Source organism: Mustela erminea, chromosome 10 (genome assembly GCF_009829155.1).
Source record: "Mustela erminea isolate mMusErm1 chromosome 10, mMusErm1.Pri, whole genome shotgun sequence".
Classification (NCBI taxonomy): Eukaryota; Metazoa; Chordata; class Mammalia; order Carnivora; family Mustelidae; genus Mustela; species Mustela erminea.
Window position 1 is genome coordinate 16,171,444 of NC_045623.1, and position 27,844 is coordinate 16,199,287.

Below are 27,844 nucleotides of genomic sequence, written 5' to 3' on the forward strand. Positions count from 1 at the left end.
GCGGGGAGGCACGTTGGCCCAATCACCTCGGCGGGAACTAAGACCAACCAATAGGAGACAGGTACAGGAGGGCGGGCTGAAGGGGTCGCGGGCGCACGCGCAATTGGGAGCCGGGCCTCGATTCCGAGGTGGTGTGGGCGAGTTGGGTTTTGGTGGACTCGTGTTGGCCCTCAAAAACCCCGCGTAGCCGCTGCAGCCCTCTCCTTCCCTCGCCATGTTCCTCACTCGGTCTGAGTACGACAGGTCTGTGCGTTTGGGGGAAATGGTGTCGGGGTTGTGGGTGGCCAGGACTGGGGCCCGGTCCCGACCTGGGTTCTGCCGTGTCATGGGGCGCCCCAGGATCCCGAGTCTGGCCCGGCCTGGGGATCTCTTGCCCTCCCTAGCTGCCCGCAGTGAATCTCCAAGCTAGACGCTCGCCAGGTCCTACCGCTGCGTCACTGCTGGGTCCTGACTCGGTGTCTCGGTGCGGAAGCGAGAAGCTCCGCTTTGTGCTTGGGGAAGAAGTCTGAGGGGGCCGGGACTCCGACCTTTAACCCGGAGAAGTCCAGGGGTCACCCTCTCCCCTGTTCATCATTTCGTGAGGCGTTATGACTGCTTTTTTAGAAAATGTGAGCGTGTTGCCTGGAAGAAAAAGCAACTGGAGATTCTTTAATGGTTTTCATAATTTCAGCTCCCCTTTCCTTTAGGGTAACAACCTCGTTTTCCGTTTCTTAGTCGTGGAAATAGAGCAGCCTTTTCTTTGATTGAGATGGAGGAGGGCATGCTGGGAGGTATACTTTTTGCAGAAGCGCCAAGACATTCTCAGTTTTGCACAGGTAGAATGTGGAGCCTGATTTTACAGGAACTGGAATTCAGAGTGGTTCTCAGAAGTTTCCTCATCACGGTGATTCCACTAGCTTTTCTCATTCTTTAAGAAGCTTGTAGCAAGTTAGTTTGTGTGTGTTAAGGCCAGATCTGTTTTCGAAATTAAGGTTCTGAGATTTTTTTTTTTTTAAACACACTTTTCAGGGGTTGGGAATGCTGCGTAATACTAAATTGTACATATTTATGCAGTAGGCATTTTTACTTTCAGTTTCTGCTTTGGTCAGTTAGGTTTTCACATAACTATAAAAGTTTTGGGTCGGGTCGCCTGGGTGGCTCAGTGGGTTAAAGCCTCTGCCTTCAGCTCAGGTCATGATCCCAGGGTCCTGGGATCGAGCCCCACATCGGGCTCTCTGCTCTGCAGGGAGCCTGCTTCCTCCTCTCTCTCTTTCTCTCTCTCTCTCTGCCTGCTTCTCTGCCTACTTGTGATCTCTCTCTGTCAAATAAATAAATAAAATCTTTAAAAAAAAAAGTTTTGGGGCTCCTGGGTGGCTGTTAGTTAATCGACTGCTTTCCCCTGGGGTCAGGATCCCAGGAGAGCACCACATCGGGCTTCTTGCTCAGCGGGGAGCCTGCTTCTCCCTCCCTCTTTTTCCTGCTTGTGCTCAATTTCTCTCTGTCAAGTAAATAAATAAAATATTTTTTAAAAAACTATAAAAGTTTTGTGTTTGTGTTTTAAGCTAGGAAAGACAGATTTTTCTTTCCTCGTAGGTGCTTAGAAGCTGCATTTCTTTGTCAAAGTATACTTTGACCCTGTCAAAAGTTTTATCTCTTGGAACTACCATTTCTTTTCTTTTCACCTTTTTACTGACTTTTATAATTTACATGTCAAGTTTTATTTATTTTTTAAAGATTTTATGATTTGACAGAGAGAGAGCACAAGTAGGCAGAGCAGCAGGCAGAGGGAGGGGGAGAAGCAGGCTTCCTGACAAACAGAGAGCCGGATGTGGAACTGGATCCCAAGACCGTGGGATCATGACTTGAGCTGAAGGCAGATGCCTAACTGACTGAGCCATCCAGGCTCCCCATATGTGAAGTTTTAAAACTGACTTTTCCTACTGTCGTATAAAATAACTATTAGTGTTAATCTTCCCAAGCATTAAGAAGAATCATCTTTGGGGCGCCTGGGTGGCTCAGTGGGTTCAAGCCTCTGCCTTTGGTTAAGGTCATGATCTCAGGGTCCTGGGATCCAGCCCCGCATCAGGCTTTCTGCCCAGCAGTGAGCCTGCTTCCCCCTCTCTCTGCCTACTTGTGATCTATCTCTCTGTCAAATAAATAAATAAAATCTTAAAAAAAAAAAAAAAAAGAAGAATCATCTTTGGGTAATAGAATTTTGAGTTAGGGTGTGTATGATAAAAATTGTTTTTCTTATCAAAAGGCCTTTATTAAGGTTTTGTGATTCTTAGCATCTTCAACAACTGCTTTGTGTTACTCATTTTTGTATCATACGCCTAAAGCACAGCTTTTTTACATTCATTTATCTGATACACTTGAATGCTTGCTGTATACAAGGCGCTGTTTTCTAGTTGTTGGCCATACAGCAGTGAACAATATCAAGATCCTTGCTCTTGTATGGGAGACTGTCTTTTAAAGAACTGTTTACAAAAATAACTGTAGTGTGAGTCAGAAGTGTATTCATGTCATTAGAGAAATTCAAATCAAGTACTAAGTTCTGTTGAGGGAGATTGCATTCAATATTAGGGATCATTGAAAACTTTAAAAAGGAGCTGATATTTACAGTGAGTCTTGAGAAAGAGTAAGATTTTAATAAATATAGACTGTGAGAGTCAATAGTTTTGAGGCCAAGAATGTAGGATGAACAAAGGAGGGACAATGGGAAAGCACTGCACGTTTGGGAAAATTCTGTTCTGTACGGCATATATGATGTATGCATCGGAATGGTGAACTATGGAAAAAACAGGTTGATGCTAGATATTGAATGGTTTTTTTTATGTGTGGTTAAGGAGTTTGGGTCTTACTCTTTCGGCAACCATGTGCTACTATTTTCACTTTAAGAAGTTACAGAATCATAATTGTGTTTTGCAGAGATTATCTGACTGGAATAGAGGAAAGAGTGAGTCAATACTAGTTAGAAGGCTATTGTAATAGGTGAAAGGTAATGAGGGCGTTGAGAATGAAAGAAGAGTGTTGAGTTACTATGTGGGAGGAATTGATGTAACTTGGCATATTGTTAATATGGGAGATGGGAAGAAATGAGTCAGATCATTCAGAACTTTCTAGCTAGGGAAACTGGGAGATTGGAGATGTTTTAAAATAAAAATGAAATAGGAATGGCAGGAGATGGAACTGATTTTGCAAGGATGGCTGGATTTAAAGAGATAATTCAGGTTGGTGAGCGTTCAGTGCTAATAGGATATCCAGGTAAAAATGCTTAGGAGGCATTTAAATTAGCCAGGGAAGTGTCCAAACTAGTAATAGAGATTTGAAAGTAGTTGGTGCTTAGTGTAAATGAAATAACTCTGGGAAACAGTAAAGTTTGAGTAGAGGGCCAAGAGCAGAGTGCATGTTAGGATGTAGTAATACCTCACTAGAATGAAGTGCTTGAATTGGAGTGAAAATACTGTATTTGCATAGTACTTTACACATTACAAAGTTCTTTCCTACTCCATGCAATTCAGTATTAACCTGTGACAGGGCCAGCATAGGTTTTGGTTTTGGTTTTTCATTTGAGTTAAAGCTAGTTGCAGAACTAAAACTTAATTCCAGGTCTTCTGTCCTCACTTTTCACTCAGTGATTTTTAAAAATTGTTCCTGTGGCGCCAGGGTGGCTCATTTAATTAAGCATCTGACCAGGCTCAGGGCTCTGGGATTGAGTCCTGAGTCAGTTCTTCCTCTCAACATGGAGGAGTCTGCTTGTTCCTTTCTTCTCCCTCTCCCTTTGGTCCTCCCTCTGCTCATGCTCTCTTTCTCTCTCTAAAAAATAAATTAAAAGAAAAAAAAAAAGTTGTTCTTTACAGTTTATAACTTTTTTTTTTTTTTTTAAAGATTTTATTTATTCATTTGATGGAGAGAGAGCACAGGCAGGGGGAGCGTCAGGCAGAGGGAAGAGGGGGAAGCAGGCTCTGGAGCCCCATGTGGGGCCGGATGCCAGGACCCTGGGATCGTGACCTGAGCCAAAGGCAGATAATTAACTGACCAAACCACCCAGGCGCCCCAAGTTCTGGACTTTTTAAATGACTTCTGGGGCAAGGGGGATGCTGGGATTGTGGGATTCTCCTTTAACTTCTAATTTAACCCAGACTAATAATTCCCAGAGGCAGTATAGTGGAATAGTTAAAAGCTTGGACTCTAGTCACATTGTCTAAATTCTCAGTCCACTTCTGCTTCTTTTTTTTTTTTTTTTTTTTTTTAAGATTTATTTATTTATTTATTTGACAGAGAGATTGCAAGTAGGCAGAGAGGCAAGCAGAGAGAGAGGGGAGGAAGCAGGCTCCCTGCGGAGCAGAGAGCCCTTTGCAGGGCTCGATCCCAGGACCCTGGGACCATGACCTGAGCTGAAGGCAGAGGCTTTAACCCACTGAGCCACCCAGGCGCTGCCCCCCCCCCTTTTAAGATTTTTATTTATTTATTTGACTGAGATCACAAGTAGGCAGAGCAGCAGGCAGGGGGAGGGGGGGAGGAGGAAAGCAGGCTCCCCGCTGAGCATAGAGCTGGTTCCCAGGACCTTGAGATCATGACTTGAGCAGAAGGCAGAGGCTTAACCCATTGAGCTACCCAGGCGCCCCTACCTCTGCTTCTTAAATGCTGAGTGACTTTGAGCAAATTACTTAACCTCCGTGTCTCAATTGTGAGATAGTATCTATCTTAAAATGCTACTTCATAGGATTATTTTGAGTATTAAATAAGTTAAGTCATTTAGAGGTTTATAACAATGCCAGGCATGTAGTAGATATCCAGTAAATGTCAACTTAAATTATTACCTGTTTTATATTTGGGGACATATATAAATATTTTAAAGAAAGTTTTTGCTAAAACAAATTTGAAAATGCTGTATTATATATCATATCACATGTTATAAAATCCAAACTCCATAAACCAAGGATCATAACTCTTTCAATTCATTTATTCAAGTATTTTTGTAGTATCCATGTGTGCTGAAAACTTTTATAGCTAAGATCATGGCTGATGCCTCTTCTGCATCGTGATTTCCAAAAGGATAGAGCGAAAAAAGGTGAGGAAGTGTTTGGGAGAAAAAAGAAATCTGGCATATAATTGGTATAAATATGTATGGAATAAATAAACTAGCTTAGGCTTTAGTAACTGCACAGATCTCAGTCTGTTAAAATACGAATCCTGATTCATACAAATAAATAGGGAAATGTACCTATAACTGACTTTTACTAAAAAGTAAGATATTAACAGCAAATGTATGTAATGGGAAGAGGATAAGGATAAATGCTTATTTTCTTGGGAATTGCCTGGTAGTTTTGGGGCATGAATTTGCTGAAGGAATTGCAGATTGATTCAGGGTTGAGGCAGAAGGTCACCTGTTCTCATTTGACCAGTTTGAAGTCTCTGGGAGTAGGACAGAAGTATTCCATACATAGGTTCCATTTTCTTGAAAAGCTGTTAATGTAGGGCGCCTGGGTGGCTCAGTGGGTGAAGCCGCTGCCTTCGGCTCAGGTCATGATCTCAGGGTCCTGGGATCGAGTCCCGCATCAGGCTCTCTGCTCAGCAGGGAGCCTGCTTCCTCCTCTCTCTCTGCCTGCCTCTCTGCCTATTTGTGATCTCTCTCTGTCAAATAAATAAATAAAATCTTTAAAAAAAAAAAAAAGAAAAGCTGTTAATGTACAAAAAAATAGCTACAGTTTGTTGTGGGCAAAAGAAAATAATGACAATATGCACATCTTTAACCATTTGAGCTAGATGTCAAGGAATTTGAGTTTCATATGTCTATGCTTATTTTTTCTGACAATTTTTAATCCTTTTTTAAATTATAGGGGCGTGAATACTTTTTCTCCTGAAGGAAGATTATTTCAAGTGGAATATGCCATTGAAGCTATCAAGGTATAGTATCAAGTGGCAAGTTTTTGAAAATAAATGGCAACCTAATGCTTTGCTGGCAGAACATTTGGAATAAATGTGTTTTAGCTATTTTTTTAGAAAACATTCTTTATCTCCCTCTAACCAAATACTAATGATTTTATTTTTGATTTTAAAAAGGTTTTGTTTATTTATTAAAGAGAGAGCACACACACAAGGTGGGGGAAGGGCAGAGGAAGCGGGAGGAGCAGACTCCCCACTGAGCAGGGAGCCCTACAATGGGGCTTGATCCCAAGACCCTGAGATCATGACCTGAGCCACCCTGGCACCCCTACTAACCATTTTAATAGCAATTTCCATCTCATCCCTAAAACCTTTTGAACAGGTAGCTGCTTCATAATTATGTAGCTTTTTCTCAGCGGGGCTGAGACACATGCTTGTGTTCATAATCTTCTTGGCTATAAAGAGAAGAGTATAGAAGTCTAGAGTTAGGTCCTGGGAGATACTTTGAACAAATCCTTTGATCACCTGTGTTCTTATTAGTAAAGTGGATTTGTATGGGGCACTTTTAGGACTAAATAAAAGATGTGTCTTGTTGTCTAGTAACAAAATCAAATAGTTCCAACCAGTGTTAAGAAAATTAGTAAGTAAGCTATCTGTACTTAAAGTTAGTTATCACATGGGATGTGCCTTTGTTGAATTATGGATAATCTGAATTCTGATACAGATTGTCCAGGGTAAGGTCCAGCGTCAGTATTTTTAAGGACTCCGTCAGTGATTCTGATATCTAGCAGGTGTCTAGTCCAGCCCTTTACCCTGTGCTTCAATCACTTTGCATCCCCAAATAGTCTCTATTTGTAGAGTCCTAGTGATAGAACATTTAAACACAAGATGGCTCATTCTGTTAGAAAACAGTTCATAATGGTTAAGAAATTTACCCTTGTATTGAATGAAAAGTCTAGCTTCCTGAAGTTTCCTTCACTTTGCCCTAGTCTTGCCCTTGAACCATACAGAATGTTGAAACCTCCAAAGACAGTTCCTTGCATAATTGAAGAGAGCTACTGTGTTTCTCTCTAAGTTACCTGTTTTAGAAAGTGTGTATGGTTGTATGAGAGTCTGGAAAAGGGCAAAAGAGATTTCAATTAGTTGAAGACATAGAAATAAAAGTGGATGCACTATGATAGATGGTGGGACAGAAAATGGTGGGCCAGCTACAAGTTCCTGTCCCTGTTTCTGATCATGTTTGCTCTATATTGAAACCATACAGTACTGTGAAATATGAAACCATCATAATTCCAAGCTGTAGCATTTATTTTGAGCCTCTAAAGACAACATTCCCACCCAGATGTGCAAACCAAGAATAATCCTCAGGTTTTTAGGGTTTCTCTTTTAAGCTCCCTACTGCTAGTGATTTCCACATTGCTTAAAGATAATTAGATGGCATCCGATCTCTAGCCCTCTGTTGGACTAAGACAGAAATAGCTGTGTGGCCCTTAATAGATGTGACTTAACCTGTGTGAAAATTCAGGCTCTTTGGTATTTAAACAACTTAGAGTTGCCAGTGAGAAAGCAATTTGATAACCTTAAGTATTCAGCAGTATGAAAGGAGCTAGAGAAATGACTAAGAATGGCTGAGAAGTAGAAATTGTCGTTGGAGGTGCTGTATGGATGGCATGGGTGAGATACAGCCAGCAAAAGTGGAAAAAATTGCCTTTGTAGGTTTTTTGGGGGAAGGAAGGATGATTTGTGGCAGTATCAAAATTACCGTATTATACGGAGCATCTGATTATTGGTCACTATGAGTTGTTCTTAAAAAAGTACTGCATAGAATCAGTTCAAATGTTCTCTCCCTTCGTTTTCCTCATCCCCACCAAGGGGCAGGATGAAATTTGGGCAAAACTGTAATACCGAAACATCTGGGGGTAAATGTTTAAAAAAGAATCTTGATTTTGATATATTTTATAAAGTAGACTGTCTTGAAAGTATTAACTCTTTCTTGGAGGGATGCTTAGGAAGTTATTTAAGTTGGAGGCCGAATTGAACAGGTTGAGAATTTATCCTCGTAATATGATAATGATTCATCCACAAAATAATTATAGTACCCAGGGACTACTAACATTTTTGACCACATAATTCTTTGTTCGGGGACCATCCTGTACAAGGTAGAATGTTCAGCAGAATCTCTGTCCTCTACCATTAGATGCCATTAGCACTCACATTTCCAGCTGTGACAACTAAAAATGTCTCCAGACTTTGCCCTCCAGACAGATGTCCTCTAGACATGGTAAAATGGGCCCACAATTGAGAGCAACTCTGCTAGATATAATTTGAAAGTAGGTATGAATACTGTCCTGCTCTGTTCAGTTGGAGACAAAAGAGCAATATACAGTACATAAATCAACTAGAGAGCAACTAAGTGCCACATTAAATTCTCTGATAATATTTTTGGATTAAAAATTTTATTCTTAAGGCATACCTGTATGTAGTTTTAGAGTCGAAAGATAAAATGATTATATAAACTCCGTAACAAAAACAGCAATCCCTGAGGACTGCCCCCTTTACCTTCACCTTCCTTGAGGCAACACTTTGACATCTTCCTGCTGATAATTTTCTTGGCATTTACTTCTGTATTTCTAGCACAGACTCACATATTTTGTTTTGTTTTGCTTAGGCATTATCCACAGACAGGAGAATGATGATTTCTGCCCCTAGTGACACACATAGAGAAACAGACACCACCCCCCCCACACACACAATTTCCTTCCGGGGTGGTGGTAAGGCAACCCACTCTATATCATATATATCATAATCTTGTGAGATCATTAGTCAACATTTATATCAGTATGACTATGTAAATGCTGCTCACAGCTGAGCCATTTTTCCATTTCTCCACAGTTTTTTCCTGAGAGTGGAGAATTCTTTTTTAAAAAATTTGCTTAATTTAATATATGCATATCATAAAATCATCCCTAAAGTCTCTCTAGGTAATACATATCTTCTCAAAACATCCAGGCTCATTAAATATCCTATTAAAGATTTTTAAATAGGGGTGCCTGGGTGGCTCAATTAGTTAAGCATCCATCTCTTGATTTCAGCTCAGGTCATGATCTCAGGGTGGTGGGATCAAGCCCCAAGTCAGGCTTTGCATTCAGCGGTGAGTCTGCTTGAGATTCTCTCCCTCTGCACCTCCTCCTTCTTGCATGTGCACACTCTCTCTTTCTCTCTCTCTCTCTCAAATAAATAAATAAATCTTTAAAAAAAGATTCTTAAAAAATCTTTGAGCCTTCTCACCTGCTCCAGTCTGGACCAGTTCTCTGAGCATACTGCATAGCTGTATACTCAGGATATTCTGTCAACATCATCCTGGGGATTCCTTGTTTTGTTTTGTTTTTTTAAGATTTTATTTATTTATTTGACAGAGATCACAAGTAGGCAGAGAGGCAAGCAGAGAGAGAGGGGGAAGCAGGCTCCCTGCTGAGCAGAGAGCCTGATGTAGGACTCGATCCCGGGACCCTGAGACCATGACCTGAGCTGAAGACAGAGGCTTAACCCACTGAGCCACCCATGTGCCCTATATTCCTTTCTTTAAGGATTTTTTTGAAAGATTATATATTTGAGAGAGAGGGATAGAGAGTGAGCAGGGGGAGAGGGAGAGAATCCCAAGCAGCCTCCCTGCTGAGTGTGGAGCCTGAGGCAGGGCTCACTCCCATGTGCTAAGTTCCTGACCTGAGCTGAAATCAAGGAGTCAAGACACTTAACTGACTGAGCCACCCAGGCACCCCAAAGATTTTATTTAAAAAAATTATATTTATTTATTTGAGAGAGAGAGTGTGTGCACACTAGTGGGGGAGGGGGAAGGGCAGAAGGGGAGGAAGAAGCAGACTCCCCCACTGAGCAGGGATCCCAACATGGGGCTCAGTCCCAGGACCCCAATTTCAGGACCCGAGCCAAAGGCAGACTTAACCAACTGAGCCACCCAGGCACCCCAAGGATTTTTAAGGGTTTTTTGTTTTGTTTTGTTTTTTAATTTTTTTCCTTCTTGGGCTGGTTAGATTCTTTCTTTCCTCCCTCCCTTCCTCCCTTTCTATTTATTTAATCCCTACTACACCCAGTGTAGGGCTTGAACTCCCAACCTTGAGATAAGGAGTTGCATGCACTTCCAGCTGGGCCAGCCAGGTACCCCGAACTGGTTAGATTTTTTAGAGCTGTGTTTTTCAAGCTGCAAGTGTTGACCCATTAGTGGTCATGGAAGTCAATTTAGTAGTTTGTGGAAGCATTTCTTTTTGAGTGGAATAGAACAGGAGATATCGGAATGCCTTGTTCGTAGTTCTGGTGAGTGTTTTATTTTGTTTTTTTCCATGTTGTTTCTGTTATATTTATTTGTATCCTTTTGTGTGTTTTGATCATGATACGAAATGTATTTCTTAATGTAGAGTTTGTAGATTTCAAAAAGTTTGAAAACCACTGCTCTAGAGAAAACTGCCCCTTCTCATTTCATGCCTAAAGGGTTTCAGCTACTAGCTTCTGAGAGCCAAATAGGGAAAGAACGCCGAGGTTCTTAATATTAAGCTTGTCAATTTTTACTTAATGCCCCTGTTCCCACTCTAATCTCCTGTTTTTGACTGTTCTTAGTGTCCTGCAATCCAAAGACCACCCTGTTTTACACTCTCCAGAGTCTTCTACAGGAGTTGGGGTGGAGGCCATCTTCCAGCTTTATAGCATAGGGGAGGGGATCTGGAAATCTGTTTCTTAGGTAGGCATGGAACTGATGCTGCAGTTTTTAGTTCCTCTGATTCTATTTCCACAGGTCCTTGTTACCACTGTTTCCTTTTTGGAGGTTTCTGTGATACAAATTAGGTTTTTTCTTGATTTTCTTTACTACTGATTTAGGATTCAGAATTCTCAGGTTTGCTCAGTAAATTACCATCAACCAATCTTTTTTTGAAAATTTGTTGCTATATCTTTGCCTATTTTCTTTGTCCTAGTATATTTTTTGTACATCCCTCACCCCCACCATCCTTTAATCTTGTACTCTTGCCAGGCTGGGGGAAGGAGTAGAGCTTATGGGTGTTTTCAGTCTACAACTTTAACTAGAAGTATGAACGCTCTTTTTTTTTTTTTTACAAAAAATTCTTTAACAGTTCATCTCCTATAGTTATGCATATAAACACCAATTAAGAAAATACATAATGGGCGCCTGGGTGGCTCAGTCAGTTTAAGTGTCAGGTCATGATCTCAGGGTCCTGGGATCCAGCCCCATATTGGGCTTCCTGCTCAGCAGGGAGCCTGCTTCTCCCTCTCCCTCTCCTGCTCCCCCTGCTTGTGTTCTCTCTCTGTATGTCAAATAAGTAAATAAAAAAATCTTTAAAATACTGAATGAAATCTTAAAAGAACAGTGAACTTAAAAAAAAAAAGAAAATATGTAGTAAAAAGCTGCTATATACATTTAAAAACAGTTAAAAAGGACTATGTATTTGAAAAATAATACATCTATGTATGAGACATGATCAGTGTGCAGACATATTAAACGTGTTATGCATATTGATTCATGGAATTCTTTGGACTCCTTTGCAATAACAGGTTCCAGGAGTCTGGTGATTGCACTGGCAGGGAATGCTTTGTTGAACTAACTAAATAATAATGGTAATTCAGAAGAAAGAGCGCATTTAGTCATTGAAGGCTTTATAAATGGTGGGTGGAATTTGGATAGGCAGAAGATTGTATTCCAAGAGAGAGAAGGCATGAGCAGAGTTGCAAAGGTAGTAGGAGATAATATGGCATGAGAAAATGGGTTGGGTTATACCTGGTGGATTTTGTTGGAGAATAATGAACGATAAAGTTGAGCGGGAGGGGCGCCTGGGTGGCTCAGTGGGTTAAGCTTCTTTGTTTGGCTCTGGTCATGATCTCAGGATCCTGGGCTCTCTGCTCACTGGGGAGTCTGCTTCCCCCTTTTTCTCTGCCTGCCTCTCTGCCTACTTGTGATCTCTCTCTGTCAAATAAGTAAATAAAATCTTTAAAAAGAAAAAAAAAGTTGGGAGAGAAAAGTGAGATTAGGTTTTGAGGGCTGTGGAAGCTTATGTGGAATTTATGTTACAGGCAATATAGGGAGATGTTAATTCTTCAGAGAAGAAGTATAATGAAAAGAGCATTTTATTAAATCAGTCAGGCCATAACATGAAATATACATTAAGAGAGAGATTAAGTTGGGGAGCCTAGGTAGGAGGCTATTGAAGTAATACTGGCATAGAAGAAGAATGACTAAATTTGTTACTCCTTTATTATATGCCAGACACCATTTTAAGCCTTTTATATATTAATACATTTACTCTTCTTGATGTGTTTTACAGATAAAGAAATAGACATAGAGGGATGGTGATTAAGATGGTGTCATGGAGATGGGAGATGAAATTATCTATATTGTGAACTGCTAGTGACCTCAAAAGATTACTATTTTTACATTGGTGGTGGTATTTGTGTTTCTTCTTCTTCTTCTTCTTCTTCTTCTTCTTCTTCTTCTTCTTCTTCTTCTTCTTTCTTTCTTTCTTTCTTTTTTTTTTAAGTACATTACTTTTCTGGAGGTTATGTTATACATTTGAGGAATACTACCTTTTGGGATAGGTCAAGATAGCAGAGCTGGAAAGAAAAATATTAGAATTTTACTACTTTTTCCCCACTATGTTTAGAACTTTAGAATCTGCTCCTTCAAAATACTGGCATTAAAGTTGATAATTTTCCAGATGTTTTTAAGAACTTGGTGACCTTTCTCTTTAGAAGAACAAAATTCTATAAATCAGTGCTCTCACCATTGATAGGAATAGTACATTACTTATTAGGGTGCTGCTTATTCTCTGCATACTAGATATAGCTGATTGAAGCTTTTATCTTGTAAAGTTATTCAGAGAGATTCCTGGTGAGTATGTGAGACGGTTCTTTGACCTGTATGTGATAACGTAATGCATTTCTTTTCAGCTTGGTTCTACAGCCATTGGGATCCAGACATCAGAGGGTGTGTGCCTAGCTGTGGAGAAGAGAATTACCTCCCCACTTATGGAGCCAAGCAGCATTGAGAAAATTGTAGAGATTGATGCTCACATAGGTAAGCAGTAAGGGAAAGCTGATCTGTAGGATCTGGCTTGGGTTAATTAGTCGTCTTTGGTGTTCCAAGGGAGATGTATTAGATGAACATCTTATCTCCTTGTTAACTATTATTTTTCAGATAGTAGGCCAGTGTGTGTAATATAAGAGTAGGAAGCAGTTGTAGAGCTCACTTACTCCCAGAATTAAGTCAGGGAGCCTTCAAATTTAGACTTGGCAAATGTGATGGTTGTTAAACTATGTCAAGGTTGAATCATAGGCCAGGTCCTTATGAGATGGTTGGGTCTTCAGTAATGCATAATGTTAGTCCTGGTAAGAAACCACCAGGAGCAGAAAATTATGTGGAAAACTAGAGGTCTCTGCTGAAAAGAAGAATTCTTAAAGATCTTTGGGGTGACTAAGGTTCAGAGAGCATAAGAATATTAGACTGAACAGATCAGTTCTCTTCCTCTGTTTTGAGATTTATCTTTTTACTCCCTGCCACCCCCTACTCCCCCACCCACTCCCTAGCACTAATTTTCTTGGTGTCTGTTTAAATTCCCCTGCCTTAGCTTCTGGCATCACTGTAGCATTACAGGGTGAGTAGTTCTGATTATTTATAGCATGGCATTTTAGTTGGCTGTCCAGATTTTCTTAACCTACTAGTCATCTTATTAATGAAACATCAGTAAAATAATGACTTGAAGGCCTCAGAACCAAATGCCATGGTGATTCTGGGAGCTCCACATTATTTCTTTCACAGACAGAGAAACAGATTTAGTCTTTTAAGATTAGAACATTTGGCTACTTCAGGTCACTTGTCTTTTGGAGATAGATCAGTGTTAGTTCATTCAGCAAATTGAGAACCTAACTATGTGCCTGATATATGTTAGTCAGCAGGGATACAGAGAGAAATGAGACTTAGTCCTTGTCTTTCAGAAGCATACAACCTAATAGTGGAGGTAAACATGTAGATAAGTAAATGCAACTGAGTGATATAGGTAGCATTAAGAAAGGCTGTGGTATGTGTTTAGAAGGGGTACAGAGGAGGAAATAATTAGTTTTGTCTTGGGCCAGTGGTAGTGGGTATTCAGAAAAGGATTCCGTAATGGTGAAGATTGAGCTGAGCTGAACTGCAAAAGATCAGGAAGTGTTCACCAAGTGAACAAGTGTCTGGAGATAGAAGGGAGACACTCTGGTTAGAGGGAATGGAAATGAGCAAACCCTTGATGGTATAAAATGTGGAATACACCGGCACAAGCAATTTGGTATGACTGGGAGGTGGACTGTAGCAAGAAGTGAGTCTGGGATCAGATAGTTGGATGTTCTTACCATGCTAAAGAGCTTGAACTTGATCCTTTTGCTCTGATGAGAAAGATTTTAAGCATTGAGGTAATATGATCAGGTTAGTATTTTAGAAAGACCATTCTGATAGCAAGGTTGCAGGTAGAGTGAAGAGGGCTGAGACTAAATGTAAGGAGATCAGGTAAGAAATTTGCTTTAGTCCACATGGAGATGATGAGGGGTTTAACCAAAATGGTAGCCAGAGAAGGGAGAAAGTAAGGATTAATGCCAGACATGCTAATTTGATAGACACTGAAAGAATTTGAGATCTAATTGGTTGTGCGGGCCAAGGAGTTTAGAAGGGAACAAACTTGATTTGAGTTGGTGGTATATCCAGGTAGATATATTAAGGGAGTCATTTGGCTTTATGGGGTTTGAAATGTGGAAGCAAGGCTTAGGCTGGAAGTGCAGATTTTTGAGTCATGGTGTATAAAGTAAAAGCCATAACCTTGGTATCTTGGACCGTTAGACAAACTTTTCTCTAGATTACTTGGTTTCTCTTTGGTCAGGGAGGTAAAAAGCTTTTGATTTTATCCTAGGGTCTTCTACTATAGGTCATAGTAAGATGGCTTTTTAAATTTTAATTTCTTCTGTTAGGATGTTATTGTTTACTTAGTTTGAAAGTGCACTGTGGTCTATAAAGAGTGCTGAAGGGATGTTTAAGGATGTAATGCGTGGAAATTCATGTTCGATTGGCTGTTCTTCTCTGTCTTCTATCTTAAAAATATTGAAGTTCTAGTTATTGTGGATTGTTTTTGAAATTTATTTGTAATATAATTGTACTTGTATTCAGTACAGATAATCAAATAATTTCCCATTTTTATCTCTTGGGTATATTGCTGTGGGATTGCTAGGTGGCTGTCGTGGTTCCATTCCAGTATTTCAGTATTTCCTGAGTGGATGAAAGAGTCCTGCAAGGATTTGGCCCCCTAGGTCACTATTGCTTTTACATTGCAGGTTGTGCCATGAGTGGGCTAATTGCTGATGCTAAGACTTTAATTGATAAAGCCAGAGTGGAGACACAGGTAAAATTAGCATCATCTCTCCTTTTTCCCATGATGCTTGAGTTCTTTCTTTAATGATGACATAGCTGCCTGAGCTGTATTGCAGGTTATCTGTGTTAATATCAGATGTAGCTCTTGGGAATGATTTTGGGTAGAATCCCTAGTTTATAAGTTTCTGAGGCTTGGAGTCTAGCCATCCAACCATTGAGGCTTTAAGGAAGCCCTGGCAAATAGTGCTGACAGTCTCTTGCTTCTTTTTTGATTTGTCTTATATAAAGCAAGCTTTGCACTGTATTCTGTTCCCTAATTGACTTTCTATGGGAGCACCGTAGCAGGAAGTGAATGTAGCTAAGGGATATTCTACCCCAGCTGCCTTTGGTGCTGGGCTTGAAAATAACAGCTCTCCTATTGCAAGTAATGTTATGTACCAGGTGACAAGTACTGGTCAGGAATACTGATACTCTGCTTGGAGAGTAGACCAGGAAGGGGAAAAAAAAATACCTGATTTGTTAACATTTTTTACACTTATTTTCAACTTTTCTGTCAGTACTTATAGAAAAGTAAGTCATTAATTTAAACACCAGTATAATGATGACCCAGGGTCTTTGGGGGAAAGTGGCACTTAGCCGTTAGCATTCACTTTAGTGAAAAGACCAAGCTTGGTGCTGCAAGGCATTAACTCTGTTTTTCATTGGAATAATCCTCTAGTCTGTCATTGCTTGGAGTCCTTTTGATCAGAGTTTATTTTCAGAGCTATTTTTCTTCCTTTCATATAGTCCCGAGCATTCAAGTTTAGTGTTATGGAAAACACAATGGAGCTGAGCATTCAGTTTGCAACCATCGTTCACAGGGATGTGTGTAGTGAGATGGAGGGCTGCTTTAATGCTTCTCTTATTTAAAAGGTAGAGAGCATTTAGGGGCGCATGAGTGGCTCAATCTGTGAAGTGTTCAACTCTTGATTTCAGCTCAGGTCTTGACCTCTGGGTTGTGGGGCATCGTGCTCAGTAGGGAGTCTGCTTGAGATTTTCTCTCCCCTTCTGTCCCCCACTGCACGTGCTCCCGTGCTCTCGCTCTCTCTCTAACTCTCTCAAATAAATAAATAAATCTTTAAAAAAAAAAAAAAGAGGAGGAGGTAGACCATGTTTTGCTCTTCTTCTAGAACCATTGGTTCACCTACAATGAGACAATGACTGTGGAGAGTGTGACTCAGGCTGTGTCTAATCTAGCTCTTCAGTTTGGAGAAGAAGATGCAGATCCAGGTGCCATGGTGAGTGTGGTGTTTGTGTCATGTTTTCTTGCTGTTCTTAGGGACTTAGGACATTTGTCCACTGAACAAACCTTTCCCAGCGCCTCTCACCACTTACTTCAATAGCCAGTTATCTTAATACCTCTTGTTTTTTTGGTTCTAGTCTCGTCCCTTTGGAGTAGCACTGTTATTTGGAGGAGTTGATGAGAAAGGACCCCAGCTGTAAGAATAATTTGCCATTTTTCCTGCTTCTTTTCTAGTAAAGTTAATTTTAATTTAGGATGGGGACTGGTTGTACAAATCAACTGAGAAGATTATCGTAGAATTACAAAAAATGAAGGGCTTCTAACTCTAAAGTTCAGTGATTGTGTGCTGCTTATACTAAGGCAAATTTGGGGAGTCTATAAAGAGCTCCCCCTGTTGGCACCACTGCTAATGCTGGAAAGAATTAAAAGTAACTTGGTTACTATAGTCAGGTTGTATTTTAGAGCTTTGATTTAGAATGTTGATTTGATCCTTATCCTCAGATATTTAGAAAGGCATACGTGGGTGCCATATTTAGATCTCCTATACTGCTAAATATCTGAGGAATTTATTAGTTTAAACACTTTTGAAAAGATCTGGTTTCCTCAGGCACAGAATGTCTTTTGGACCCATTCCTCAGTATTTCAGTGGTTTTCTGGCCGCAGGGCCAAGCATTTATATTCTTTAGCGAGATGTTTATTTCTTAAAATGCCACCACTGTTCAGCATTTTAATCCCCTTCTCTTGGGGGGTTTTGCAGGTTTCACATGGACCCATCTGGGACCTTTGTACAGTGTGATGCTCGAGCAATTGGCTCTGCTTCAGAGGGTGCCCAGAGCTCCTTGCAAGAAGTTTACCACAAGGTAATTGAGCACTCACAACTTTAATTTTATTATTATTTTTTAAATCAAGGTATAATCTACATACAATAAAATGGGCAGACCTTAAGAGTTCATTTCTAGGAGTTTGACAGTTCTATCTACCCTTATAACCACCACTTAAAACAAGATATAGAACACTTCTCACTTCCTGAAATGTTTCTCTCTCCAGTCACCCTCTTCCTCCCTGGTAACCATGTTTACCACTAGAGATTAGGCTTGTCTGCTCTTGTCATTTTTATAAATGCAGTCATACAGTTTGTATTTTGTGTTTGCCCTTTTTTGTTCAATGTACTGTTCCATTCATGTTTTTGCACTTATCAGTACTTAATGCTGAGTGGTATACCATAGTGTGGATGTACCACAGCTTGTTTATCCTTTATCTTTACAGCTTTACTTAACACTTGTATTTCCTAGTCTGGCTCTGGAAGCAAGTAGGCATTTGGCACTTTTTATCTTATGGGATGAGAGGGCTTAGTTTTGGGGAATTCATTGTGTTTGAGGACTGCCATACTTATTATTCTCACAGTTCACACATCCATCAACCCCTGGTAGTTTTGATTTTATATGTAGAAAAAACTTATGTGTAGAAAAATAGGGTTTCATGGGTTTAAAACGGTACAAGAACAGATTTGCTAACCAATGAGCTACCTTTTTAGATCATTTGGGAATTCTTATTCATAGGACATTCCCAATATTATCTTGCTTCGATTATTAAAAGAAGATAACTACATAAGTGTAGCCCTTTCTGCTTCTTCAAAGGTCACTTATATGAAAGTTGGTGGCTTTGATCTGGTTCAAAATAGGACTTTTTGGGGCGCCTGGGTGGCTCAGTGGGTTAAGCCGCTGCCTTCGGCTCAGGTCATGATCTCGGGGTCCTGGGATCGAGTCCCGCATCGGGCTCTCTGCTCAGCAGGAGCCTGCTTCCTCCTCTCTCTCTCTCTGCCTGCCTCTCTGCCTACTCGTGATCTCTCTCTGTCAAATAAATAAATAAAATCTTTAAAAAAAAAAAAAATAGGACTTTTTTCCCCCTGTGAATAAATGTATTGTACTTATTGACTGTTTACTTGAATTGTAGAGATTCTTGTCATGCACTCTACTTATTAAGCGGCTTGATTTATTATTTGCTAAGTCATTTCTTCAGGGAACTATAGGGGAAATCTTTGAAGGAAAGCAGAATTATAATGGTTACACTTCTTACCCTTTTTGTTTCAAGTCTATGACATTGAAAGAAGCCATCAAGTCTTCACTCATCATCCTCAAACAAGTAATGGAGGAGAAGCTGAATGCAACTAATATAGAGGTATTTTTCTCTTCTGTTGTTTTTTATTTATATATCATAGTTCCCATTGCTGAAGTTTGAATGGATGGAGATAATCACATTTTTATATGCTTGGCCCTTTAGAAGTTATTACTATCCTTTGAATAAATGGTAACAGCAGAAGCCAAAACTGGATGAGTTAAAGACTGGAAGGGAGGTGGACAAAACATGGATGTCCTGCTTTCTCAAGGATTTACTGTCCACAGAATGCAGTATTAAAGGACTTTTTTGTCTTTTTAAGGATGATAAAAGACTTGAAAATACTTTCATAGACTAAGAAGAAACTAGTATATAGAAAAATGTTAAAAGAAACAAAAGCAGGAATGTCTGCGTGGCTCAGTTGGTTGAGCATCTGCCTTCAGCTCAGGTCATAGTCCCAGGGTCTTGGGATCGAGTCCCACATTGGGCTCCCTGCTCATCTTGGAGTCTGCTTCTCCCTCTGCCTTCTGCTCCCCCTGTTTGTACACGCGCTCACTCGTGCGCTCTCTTTCTCTCTCTGACAAATAAAATCTTAAAAAAAAAAAAAAGAAACAAAAGTAGAGGTTAAATAGTGATAGAAAAGTTCTAGAAGAGGGAAGCCTTAGTACAAATGAAGGAGTTGATTTGGAAGAGTAGAACTCATTCAGGTTTATATTGAATACCCATTATAAGTCCAGTATTATACTAGATGCCCAGGGATACAGACACAGAAACTCCAGTTCCCATTCAGGGTAGTATACTATGTAATCTGGGGAACATAGAGATAATAACAGCTTGTGGCACTTCTATAGTAGTGATCAGAATGTATTGCCACAAGAACATGTAACTTACACTAGGACATTAGGAAAGCTGGCTGGAAGAGGTGATGCTAAAGAAAAGAAGACAAGGGTATTCTGAGAAGAGGCAAACAGCTATGCACAAAGGCTCAAAGCTGTAAAATAACATTGTATAGAAAAGGAAATTTTTTTTTTTTTTTAAAGATTTATGTGTTTATTTGAGAGAGTGCTTGCTCAAGCACAAGAGAACACCATGTGGGGAGGGGCTGAGTGAAAGGAAGAATCCCAAGTGACTCCTTGCTGAGCAGGGAGCCCAGTGATGAGGGGCTCGATCTCACAACCCTGAGACCAAGACCTGAGCCAAAACCAAGAATTGGACACTTAACATACTGAGCCACTCAGGCGCCCCTGTAAAAGAGATCTTTGAGGGTTTTCTGACTGTTGGGTGTGAGATAAATGTGAGGTAGTGAGATAGTTGGAGATGACGTGACAGTTGTGGACCAGAGTCTGAGTGCCCTTATTTAGGATGCTAAAAGTAGATGGGAGGAAAGGAGGTATAGTGGTGAGTAAGTTTGGGCAAGTTTGCAGGTGACTTGGGAATAAGTTAGGGTAAGTTTGCAGGTGACTTGGGAGAGGGATCCTGTATTTCCCTCGTGATTGTTTACATCATCTGCTCAGAATGGGTGAATGCAACAGTGAAATTAAGGTGAATGGGAACTGTTTGGAAGAGTCATTATGGATAAGGAAAAAGGAAGACAGGGATGAGTAAAAGGGTTGCTGGGCTGTATTAAAATACTAATGGAGAAAAAAAAATTTTTTTTTAAATTAAAAATAATTTTAAAAAATCTAGTGGAGGCTGGAATCATCCAACATTACTTATAGAAAGTCAGGATAGTAGGCATAGTATGTATGTACATTATATTTCAGTTAGACAGAATTTTTAAAGGCAGTGCAGCTGTAATCACAAATCCGTAATTAAACCAATCAGCACTTAACCAGGATTATTTGTCAGAAATACTTAGCATAGACTTAGATAATGTATGTTAGGGTTAATCCCTGGTAGAGGATTGCTGGTTCAGGGCCTACGAATGTCTCTCCAATAGAGCCAGCTTCCACAGGCTGCAGTGGGAGGAGCAAATTGGATGCCAAAACAGAAGCTGGCCTAAAGGTCTGAGTGGAGTTGGAGAGAGGGGTGGGAGTAGGAGGGGTTGCTCTTTGAGCAGTAATGGGGAGAGGAAGGGTTTGGAATGGAAATGGAAAAACTTACTACATAAATACTGTTTTTTCACTTTCTTAGCAGAGAATTTTAAATACTTTCCCTTGGCAACCTCTGAGACGACCAAGTGCAGCAAATGCAGTGATACCCCTTCCTAACCCTGAGGAGGGTTTTTGTCATTTCCTTTCTAGTACTTAGTGTTTCTTGGTACTTAATGAGTTAGGGTCTTGGCATTTTTCTAAGACTATCCCCTTCCCACATCAGAGTAGTTCAGACGTAGCTCTGTTGATTTCACAATGAAGGTTCTGAGGCCTGTTTGGTTCACCTGAAACTGCATAGATTTTTAGCTCATTCAGTTTCAGTGTTTCTTTGAAAAGAACATCAGAACATGAGAACATCAGAAGTGTCTCCTTCATGTTTTATCATTAACTATTCCCTAACTATAATCCCTGACTATAGTTTTTTCACATTAAAACAAAAGGGCACTTTGACTTGTCCAAGATAATTTACTCCCCAGTACTCTTGAGGTTTCTAAATCTGGCTGTCCATCAGTCTTTGGAAATGAGGCCCAGAAATCTGTAGTTTTGAAGTCTCCTTGGATGAGTCTAAGGGTCAGTCATTTGGGAGCCATTGCTCTAGAGCCCATCTGCTTCATCTCTTTTAGGGCCCTGCTCCATCAAGTTGTCCCTTGGATCCCCAGCCTTTCCTTCTCTACCAAAAAAAATTTCCAAGTGGCATCTTTTTCAGAAAACAAAACAGGGGCATCTGGGTGGCTCAGTAGGTTAAACATCTGCAGCTCAGGTCATGATCCCAGGATTGAGCCCTACATTGGGCTCCCTGCTCAGTGGGGAGCCTGCTTCTCCCTCTGCCCCCCCCCCTGCTTGTGCATGAGCTCTCTCTTGTTCTCCCTCTCTCAAATAAATAAAGTCTTAAAAACAAAACAAAATCCACTTTCGTTAACTCCTCTACCTAGTATCTTGTCTTAAAAAAAAAAATCAACTTTGTTGAGATACAGTGTATATTCTGTAAAATGCAGTACTATTTAAACTTTTTAAATGTACTATTTTAAGTACACAGTTCAGTGAATTTTAACAAGCACATAATCTGCCACCTCAATTAAGGTATAGAACATTTCTGTCATCCCAGAAATTTTTTTATGTCCCTTTTTTAATCCGTTCCTTTCTACTGATCTGCTTTTTGTCCCTATAGATTTGTTTTGGGTGTTCTAGAGTTTCATATAAATGGGTTACACGGTATGTGCTCTTTTGTGTCTAACTTCTTTCACTCAGCGTAATGACTTGAGATTCAGCCTGTGGCTGTCAGTAGTCTGTCACATTTTATTGCCAAGGGCTATTCCATTCATCCTTTTTTGTAACCTTTATTGCTAGGTCTCTTCCCAGCAGAACCTTAGGTTCATTGTGCTCACTGCTTCCCTCCATTTATTCCTCAATCGCTATCATTTGTTTCTGTTCTTAATAGTTCCCTGAGACTGCTCCTTGCTAAGATAACTCCTTTTTGTCATATTTCATGGTCACATTTTAGACCTATTATTTGACCTGTCTGAAGCAGACTTCTCAAATTTTTGACAATTCTAAAACGAAACATTCATTCTCTTTCCTGAAAACCATTTCATCTTCTTGTCTTTCTAATGCTGGTTGATGACACCATCGGTGTACCTGCCATTCATAGCAGAAACCTAGAAGATTCTGGCTTTCTCCCTTTTAACTTTACTGAATTGTTCTCTTCACTGTTTTTGCCTACTTTTCAGTAACTCTCATGTCTGTGCCCGCTCTCCATCCCTACTTCCAGTGCCTACTTTTGTTCAGGCACTCAGTGTTCTCCTGCCTTATATATTTTCAGAGGTTTCCTAACTAGTCTTCCTTCCTATAGCCTTGCCATCCTTCATTTCATTCCATTTCCCACCTCCCCCCATTGTGCTACTGAAGTTGATCTTCTAAACCACATATCTAGTCTAGCTTGTTCTCCACTTAAAAACATCTTTTCTGACTTCTAGTCCACAAGATGAATTCCAAGCTTCTTTTATGATGAAATGATTTATAGTTCTTAAGTCATAATGTTTAATCTGTTAGGCACCTTGCTAAGCATTTTGCATGTAATTATCTTTTTTAATTTACACAGCAACTCTCCAAGGTTGGTATTCCTATTTCCATTTTACAAAATAGGAAACTGAGCTTTGAGAGGGTAGAATCATGCTCTAAATAACAGAATTGGTAAGTGGAAGAATCAAAATTTGAACCCAACTGTGATTTGGAGTCCTGTACCAAACCAGAATATACCAGTATAATACATTGTCTTTCCTACTCCTCCTCCCCATTTTATCTCACCCCATATGCAATCTCTTCTTTAGCCATTCAGAATTACTTTGTATTATAAATACATCATCTTGTTTCATGCTTTTATGCATTTATACATTCAACCTGCCCTTCTGCTCGTCCACTTTAAGACATAACTCAAGGGGGCATCTGGGTAACTCATTCGGTTAAGCATCTGACTCCTGATTTCAGCTGAGGTCATGATCTCAGGGTCATGAGATTGAGCCCCACTTTGGGCTCCCTACTCAGTCTGCTTGGATTTGTCTCTCAGTCTCTGCCCCTCCCTCCACTCGCTTGTGCAGGCACCCCCCCCACCCCCGCCAAAGTTAAAAAAAAAAAAAAAAAAAAGACACACAACCTAAAAGCCGCTTCTCTTTGAAATCTTCCTTGACTTCCCCTAGGTCACTCCTTTGTGGCTCTACATATGCTTAGCTCTGTTATAACATCTAACATTGAAAGCATTTGGCACCTGGCACCCTTAGTAAATAAAGAAATTTTCTTCATCTTCGCATCCCTAGTGCCTAATACAATTGTAACTAGTGCACAAGTGCTTAATAAATATTAATTGGATCAGTGAATGAAAATATGTCTTACCTATCTCACAGAGCTTGTGATTTCGTTTTGTTGGTGTTTTTTGTTTTGGATTGGTTTGGTTTTTATAGATTTATTTATTTGAAAGAGAGAAAGTGTGTAGAGGGGATTGGAGGGAGAGGGGAGAGAGAGAGTCTTAAGCAGACTCCCAGCTGAGCAAGGCCCCCATGGGCCTTGATCCCACAACCCATGAGATCATGACCTAAAAATAATAAATATCATATAATTGGATTGTGCTAATTCTGGCAATTTTCAAATTATATTAAATATCAATAATGAATATTACCAAAAATGCTCTAGTATGTTTAATTTTAAGGTCTAAAAAAAAAGGCAACATGAGGACATGACATTTAAAACGAACAAAACAGCTTTTTGGCAAATGTGAAGTGGCACCTATTGCTCAATATTGCCCCGACACATGGGAACTGTGTTATCAGCAGAGGTGATGGAAGTATTGGTTGTTTTAGCTAAATTTGAAACTAACCATCTTCTAACCCTGGTCTTTTATTGCTTAAATAGATTATATCTAAACTGTTGGTTATTATTATTATTATTATTATTTTTTAAAGATTTTATTTATTTATTTGACAGAGAGAGAGATCACAAGTAAGCAGAGAGGCAGGCAGAGGGAGAGAGGGAGAAGCAGGCTGAGCAGAGAGCCCGACATGGGGCTCGATCCCAGAACCCTGAGATCATGACCCCAGCTGAAGGCAGAGGCTCAACCCACTGAGCCACCCAGGCGCCCCCTAAACTGTTGGTTATTATTAATATCTGTCAATCACAACTGATTTCCTAATGTCAGTGTTAGTGGAATCCTTTCATTTTCATGGCCATTCCTTTTATTTTTTTATTTTTTATTTTTTAAAAAGATTTTAAAATTTGATTTAAATTTTAAATTTAAATTTAAGGAATAAAATTAAGGAATAGAGAGAGAAGCAGACTCCCTGACTTTCAGGGATCCCTGTGCAGGGTTTGATCCCAGGACCTTGGGATCATGACCTGAGCTGAAGGCAAATGCTTAACCGCCTAAGCACCCAGGCAACCCTCATGGCCAGTCCTTTTAAAAAAAACAGAACTTTGCTGTTAAGTTGCCTTATGAACAATTTTAGAGAATACAACATACCTAATAACAATAGTTATTTAGTACTTACAATGTTCCTAGGCAGTGTTGTAAGCACTTACATATATTAACACATTTAATCTTCACAGCTTCTGTATAAGTGCTATTATCATCCCCATTTTTGTGTTGGAAATTGAAACACAGACTGTCCAAGAAACAAAGGTCTCACACACACAAGGTTCACTTGCAAGTGGGTAAACACACTTTAATATATTTCTAAAGAAATCATTAATGGAAAAACGTAGTAACCCTGTGTAATTTGTTGCTGCTTTTCTGATCCTTGTTGAAGTAACTTGAAAAAATGACAATGATGCCAGGTGTTTGGTTAACTATTATGTGGTAAGTTAACCTCAAAATAGAAAATTTGGTCAATAAAAAGTTGTATTTGGGAGTCAGAGAGCTATTTTAGGAACCTACGGTGGGAAAGGATATCCCTGGGACAGCAGATCCCTTAGTTCCTAATGAACAGCGGCATCACTAACACAGCTTCCTCCAGACCTGGTGCTATGTGCAGAGTAATCGAGCCCAGCTCATTAACTCTTCTCTGCTTTCTTTCCAGTTGGCCACGGTGCAGCCCGGCCAGAATTTCCACATGTTCACAAAGGAAGAACTTGAAGAGGTTATCAAGGACATTTAAAGAAGCATGAGCCTCAGAACTTCTCTGGGACAATTTCAGTTCTCCTAAATGCTTTTAACTTTTAATTTCAGCTCCTGTTCTTGGAAGATCTCCATTATATGTGCATTTTTTTTTATGATGTCTGTACATAAAGGCAGTTCTGAAATAAAGAAAAATTTAAAATTTGTTAATAGACTATTCTCTTCTAATGCAGTCTTTTGTTTGGAATGCTCATGTTAGGAGGCAAAGAGGATAGTGGTATTAATATCCCTATTCTATCAGAGTGTCTATTCTAAAAGCTAATGTCTGTCTACAACAGAATCAACTGTCTCACAAATCCCTTGGTGTTGGCAAATGAACTCAAGCTAGTCCAGCTCCTCCCAGAGATACATACCACTGTGAACTCATTTCAGACCTGTAGTTTCTCTTGATTAAATAGGTACTTTTGCTGCTTTTCTTATATGAAGGAGATGTTAACAAATTGACCATGAAAAACACATTTTGAGGGTTAGAGTTAATTAAGCTAACTACAGTGTTGTCCCAGTTCTTGTGTCTTAATAGAGAATTTGAAAAGAGATTTTCATTTTTAATGAGGTTAACTACAAAAGCTGCCATTTTATGACTCATTGAGATTATTTAAAGTATCAATCTATTAGAGCCCCCAAAATGGCCATATGAAGTAGCTATCATTATCATACTTTAACAGATGAAGAATCTAAGGGTATATGTCCATAGACACAGAAAATTAAGCTGTGGGACTTGAACTTAGATTTTCTGGTTTCATATCATCAACTCTTGATTTTATAATGTCAGGTCCTTGGATCCTATACACCTAGTGAGTAATAGGGAAATCTCATTGAAATTTGAAATACACCAGCACTATCTACAACATGGCTAATCCACGCTTAACGACTGAGCCACCCAGGTGCCCCAAATCCATATATGGTTAAGGCAGAATTGATTGCATATTATCTTCATTGACATTTGTAGAAAGTTGTAGTCCATGATGTCAAAATAAGTCATGATTATTTGCGTAGGTTGAATTCATACTAAATTTCATACTGTGTTTCCAGCAAAACAAAAAAAAACTTGTGTTTATATACATTTGGAAATTGTAATGGCAAACATTTGGAAGAAAATAATTTTGCCCTACATATGCACATAAGGAAAGTAGAGAACCAGAACACATTGTCACCAATGTTCTGGAGACTGGTCTAGTGATTTTATCCCTGTTATTAAATACCACATGATAGGGGCATCTGGCTGGCTCAAGTCATTAGAGCATGCAACTCTTGATTTCAGGGTCATGAGTTTGAGCCCCATATTAGGCTTAGAGGTTACTTAAAAAATAAATACAACACGATAATCATGAGATTGATTTCTCTCATGTTGACCATTATCAAATCCTGGTAGAAAATGCCACTGAAAAATCCTATCACAACTTCCATTTATTCTAATCTAATATCTATCTACTATGTACCATGTGTTAGGCATTGAAGATGGAGCTGTGAAAATACTGGATGTGGCCTCTGCTCCCATGAAGCTTCTACTGGGAAGAACTAGACTAACATTTCCTTTAACTCTGTAGGTTCATGGACAAAGCATGCTCCTTTAGGGAGAGATGAGAGTTGTGTCTCTGAATTATGGGCATTATGTGGGGAAAACCAGATCTTAACATACCTCCCTTAGCCTCAGCTTACACTACTTTGCCTTCTTGCTGCCTAGGCAGTGTTATTTGTACCTTGAACTCTACAAATGGTGAGACAGTGAATTTCACACCCTCTATGTTTTTGAAAGAATAGGATTTCAGCATCCTTAAAAGAGATGTTTGGTTTTCTGTAAGTTTCCTACAACGTTTCTTGTGTCCAATTGAAATAGGATCAGCGGGGCTTATGGGTGGCTCAGTTGGTTACGCATCTGCCTTTGGCTCGGGTGGTGATATCAGGGTCCTGGGATCGAGGCCCACATCGGGCACCCTGCTCAGCAGAAAGCCTCTTCCCCCCTCCCTCTGCTGCTCACCCTGCTTGTGCCCTCTCTCTGTCAAATAAATAAGACTTCTTGTTGAAAAAGATAAATAGGATCAGAAACGATCTCGCTAGTAAAAGTGATGGTTTTGTGATGTGTAACCACTTTTTATTCATCTTTCTGCTATAGAATTTATCTTGGAGAAAGGTACAGTTTTTACTAATAAGTAATTTATGTATTTTAGTCCTGCAAGTGAGGTAAGATCTTATGTGCAGTATTTCACAAGGGAGATCTGACAGTGCAACTTTTGCATATAGTGCCTGTGTCAGACTAAAATACTGAAACACTTTAGTTGCGCAAAACATTTTCTCAGCGCCATATGCAAAGTACCATGTCCCTAGCAGCTAATACAGTTGATGAGGGAAATACATATTCTGTAAGCATACGGTTGGTTAACAAAAAGTAATATATTCAAAAGTACAATAACTGCAAC

General features: G+C 39.7%; 1 protein-coding gene across 1 annotated transcript; it reads left to right on the top strand.

Annotated features, from left to right (window-relative positions):
* Positions 1-88: 88 nt before the first annotated feature.
* Positions 89-25,581, top strand: PSMA5 (proteasome 20S subunit alpha 5). The gene is made up of 9 exons (XM_032301641.1): positions 89-243; positions 5,823-5,889; positions 12,835-12,961; positions 15,241-15,308; positions 16,447-16,554; positions 16,697-16,755; positions 17,317-17,419; positions 18,651-18,737; positions 25,330-25,581. The coding sequence occupies exons 1-9, from the start codon at positions 215-217 to the stop codon at positions 25,405-25,407; spliced, it is 726 nt and encodes a 241-aa protein (XP_032157532.1). The 5' UTR covers positions 89-214; the 3' UTR covers positions 25,408-25,581.
* The last annotated feature ends 2,263 nt before the right edge of the window (positions 25,582-27,844 follow it).

Excerpts from the sequence above, each read along its gene's own strand:
- PSMA5 (XM_032301641.1), top strand. The coding sequence starts at position 215 with ATGTTCCTCACTCGGTCTGAGTACGACAG. Across the intron at positions 244-5,822 it reads ACTCGGTCTGAGTACGACAG|GGGCGTGAATACTTTTTCTC; the intron begins GTCTGTGCGTTT and ends TTTAAATTATAG. Across the intron at positions 17,420-18,650 it reads TGCAAGAAGTTTACCACAAG|TCTATGACATTGAAAGAAGC; the intron begins GTAATTGAGCAC and ends TTTTGTTTCAAG.